At 49.4% G+C, this 3,754-nt stretch overlaps 1 protein-coding gene across 1 annotated transcript; it reads left to right on the forward strand.

The window, feature by feature from the left end:
- Positions 1-1,787: 1,787 nt before the first annotated feature.
- Positions 1,788-1,958, forward strand: CC1G_13005 (reverse transcriptase-RNase H-integrase; the record flags this gene model as incomplete). Its single annotated transcript, XM_001833459.1, has 1 exon — positions 1,788-1,958. One exon carries the CDS (start codon positions 1,788-1,790, stop codon positions 1,956-1,958), a length of 171 nt encoding a protein of 56 aa, XP_001833511.1.
- Positions 1,959-3,754: the final 1,796 nt, after the last annotated feature.

Genomic DNA, 3,754 nt, shown 5'->3' on the forward strand with positions numbered 1-3,754 from the left:
TCGGCAAACGGGGAAATACACCCAACTTCCGCAAAACCCTCAGTGCCTTTGCCAGATCCACCAGAAACAGCTCCGAACGCGACCCCGATGCCATGGACATTGATGCCATTTCCACCGAAGAACGAACTCGAATGATGAAGACTGGCAGCTGCTTCTACTGCCGTGAACAAGGCCACATCGCCAAGGAATGCCCCAAGAAACGCAAAGATCGAAACACCTCTACCGCAAATGATACCAAAAAGAAGACCCCCCGTGAAGCCGCCAAATACATCCGAAGACTCCTCGCTCAATATTCCCCAGAAGAAGAAGCCGAAATCCTCGAAGCCGCTGGAGACACCCTTGATGAAGAAGAAGATGATGATCAAGAGGATTTTTGAATCGGGGAGCGGTTCAGTCAACGTACGCCTCCCCTCAACTTGATATCTACTCTGTACTAGTCACCGAGATCAATGACCACACTATGCACGCCCCTATTACTCTTATTGGTGAAAAGACAGGAAAAACCGTTGACACTAAAGTCCTTATTGACAGCGCAGCAGGAGGAACCTTTATTAGCACAAGATTCGCGAAACGACGAAATATTCCCCTTCGCCCACTACCCCGACCGCTCAAGGTCAACAACATTGACGGAACTCCAAACAAGGAAGGAGCAATTACTCATTTTGTCGACTCCATGGCTCGATTACACGATCGAACATTCCGGATTTGGTGGTATGCAACAGAAATCGCCCACCAGGATCTAATCCTGGGCCTCCCATGGCTCCGCTGCACAAACCCCATCATCGACTGGAAGAAAGGAACACTCGACTGGAAAGACAAGATCGACCCCGATAAAATCGAAAATCACCTTCCTCGAACCAACCTATCCACTCCGAACACAACCACCGTCGCCGTAATGTGTCTCCTCGAGGACGAAACCGACGAGGAAGGCGAAACCCCTGTCGTTTGGTATCAACGCAAAAACCACTACCGCTCAACTGCTAGCTGCACAAGAACAAGAAAAGAAAGAAAAGAAGACTATCGACGACATCCTTCCAGAACCATACAAGAAGTATCGACACCTATTCGAAGATCGCCCAGAAACAGCCCTTCCTCCTCACAGAAAATGGGAATTCACAAGATCGACCTCAAACCCGGATTCGTTCCCAAAGTATTCAAGACTTATCAGCTCACCCCAGCCGAAGACCAAGAACTACAGAAATTCCTTGAAGAAAACCTCCGACTCGGACGGATCCGCCCATCACAATCTCCGATGGGATCACCCCTTTTCTTCGTTGCCAAGAAGAACGGAAAACTACACCCCTGCCAAGACTACCGCTACCTCAACGACTGGACCATCCCTAACGCCTATCCACTACCTCGAACTGACGAACTCATGGATCGACTCCAAGGATCCCGATACTTTACCAAATTGGACATCAAATGGGGATATCATAACATCCGGATCCGAGAAGGAGACGAGTGGAAAGCCGCCTTCAAGACAAATCGAGGACTCTATGAACCGACTGTCATGCTCTTCGGAAAACGCAACTCACCAGCAACCTTCCAGAACATGATGAACGATATCCTCGACGAAGACGACGGAAACCCCAAACCTCTCAAGACAGAAGGATATATGGACGACCTCATGCCCCATGGAAGAACCAGAGAAGAATGCCGAGAAAACACATTAAGAACCCTCGCCAAACTCGACAAATACAACCTCCCCCCTCAACCTCAAAAAATGCATATTTGAAGCCACCGAAGTCGAATATCTGGGTTTGATTGTCCGACATAACGAACTCAGCATGGATCCTACGAAGGTGGAAGGCTTAGCCAACTGGCCAACACCTAAGAACGTCAAGCAAGTCCAACAATTCCTCGGCTTTGGAAACTTCTATCAACGATTCATCCGAGATTACTCCAATATCGCTAAACCACTCAACGACCTCACACGAAAGAACAACAAATTCGAATGAGCCGACGCCTCGAAATACGCTTCTGGTGCTGTCCTCACGCAAATGGACGATGACGGAATCCGACATCCGGTCTGTTTCATGTCCAAAACCTTCAACGACGCTGAACAAAACTACACCATCTTTGATCGCGAATTGCTGGCCATCATCCGAGCCCTTACCGAATGGAGACACTATCTCCAAGGCTCTCCATTCCCATTAACCATCTTCTCCGATCACAAGAACCTTATCTACTGGCAAGACCCACGGAAGATTACCCCCCGACAAGCTCGTTGGCGCGTGTTTCTCGAAGAATTCTCTCCTTACGAAATACGGAATACCCCTGGAAAACAAATGATCCAATCTGACAATCTCTCTCGACGACCTGACCTCTGCCAAGAAGATGAAGAACCCGAACTCGTCACCATGTTACCTAAAGAAGTCTTCGTCAATCTCATCAACCTCATCGACCTCGACATCCAGGAAAGAATCCTATCCTCCGATCAAAACGACGACAGTGCAAATCAAGCTTTACAAACCCTCCTCGAAGAAGCCCCCTCGGATCTTCGACAAGATCTCTCCGATTGGACTTTGGAGACGAAAGATGGCCGACGAATGCTCTTCTATCAAGGGAAAGCTTATGTTCCCAACGACTCCGACCTTCGACGAGAAATCGTCAGAAAACACCATGATTCCCCCACAATTGGACACCCTGGTGAACTCGGCACTTTTAACGCAGTCAAAGAACACTACTGGTGGCCCGGAATGCGATGATTCATCAAATCTTATGTCGAAGGATGCACCGAATGCCAACAGTACAAGATCAATCGTCATCCTACTAAACCCACCTTGGAACCTATCGCCGCCCCAACTTCTTCCCGACCATTCTCCCAAATATCGATGGACTTTATCACCGATCTCCCACCATCAAAAGGATATTACTCCATCCTGGTCGTGGTGGACCACGGCCTTACGAAGGGGGTAGTCCTTGAACCTTGCCATAAGACTATTACCGCCGAAGAAACCACCCAACTTTTCCTTAATCGAGTCTTTCCCCGATTCGGATTACCAGACAAATTCATCTCCGATCGCGGACCGCAATTCGCAGCTCGAGTCTTCCGCGACCTCTGCAAGCTTCTCAAGATCGGCTCAGCTCTCTCCACCGCCTTTCACCCGCAAACTGACGGGGGAACCGAACGAGTCAACCAAGAAATCGAAGCATACCTGTCCATTTACTGCACCATGAACCCCGAAACTTGGGCCGATCACCTCCCCATCCTCGAATTCACCCACAATTCTCGACCCCACACTGACCGAGCCTTGTCACCATTCGAACTTATCATGGGAATCAAACCACAAGCTCTTCCTGAAGCGTTCGATAGAACGGACTATCCTTCGAACGAAGAGCGCATTAAATCCCTCGACAAGTCTCGAACAGAAGCCCTTGCCGCCCATGAACTCGCCCGATCTCATATGATTGAACGATCCCGACGACAATGGAAACCATTCAGAAAGGGACAAAAGGTCTGGCTCGAAGCGAAAAACCTCAAACTCCCTTACCAATCAAAGAAGATCGCTCCCAAACGACTGGGCCCGTTCGAAATCACCGATGAAGTCGGCTCCCGAGCGTATCGCCTTGCCCTACCAACCCAATGGCGCATCCACAACGTTTTCCATGCCAGTCTTCTTTCACCCTTCAAAGAAATCGACGAACACGGAACTGCCTTCTCCGAACCCCCACCGGACATTATCAATGACAAAGAAGAATGGGAAGTAGAAGCGATCATCGCGCATCGCCGACGAGGACAGGGTTACCAATA

Source organism: Coprinopsis cinerea (assembly GCF_000182895.1).
Source record: "Coprinopsis cinerea okayama7#130 chromosome 2 map unlocalized cont3.2, whole genome shotgun sequence".
Lineage (NCBI taxonomy): Eukaryota > Fungi > Basidiomycota > Agaricomycetes > Agaricales > Psathyrellaceae > Coprinopsis > Coprinopsis cinerea.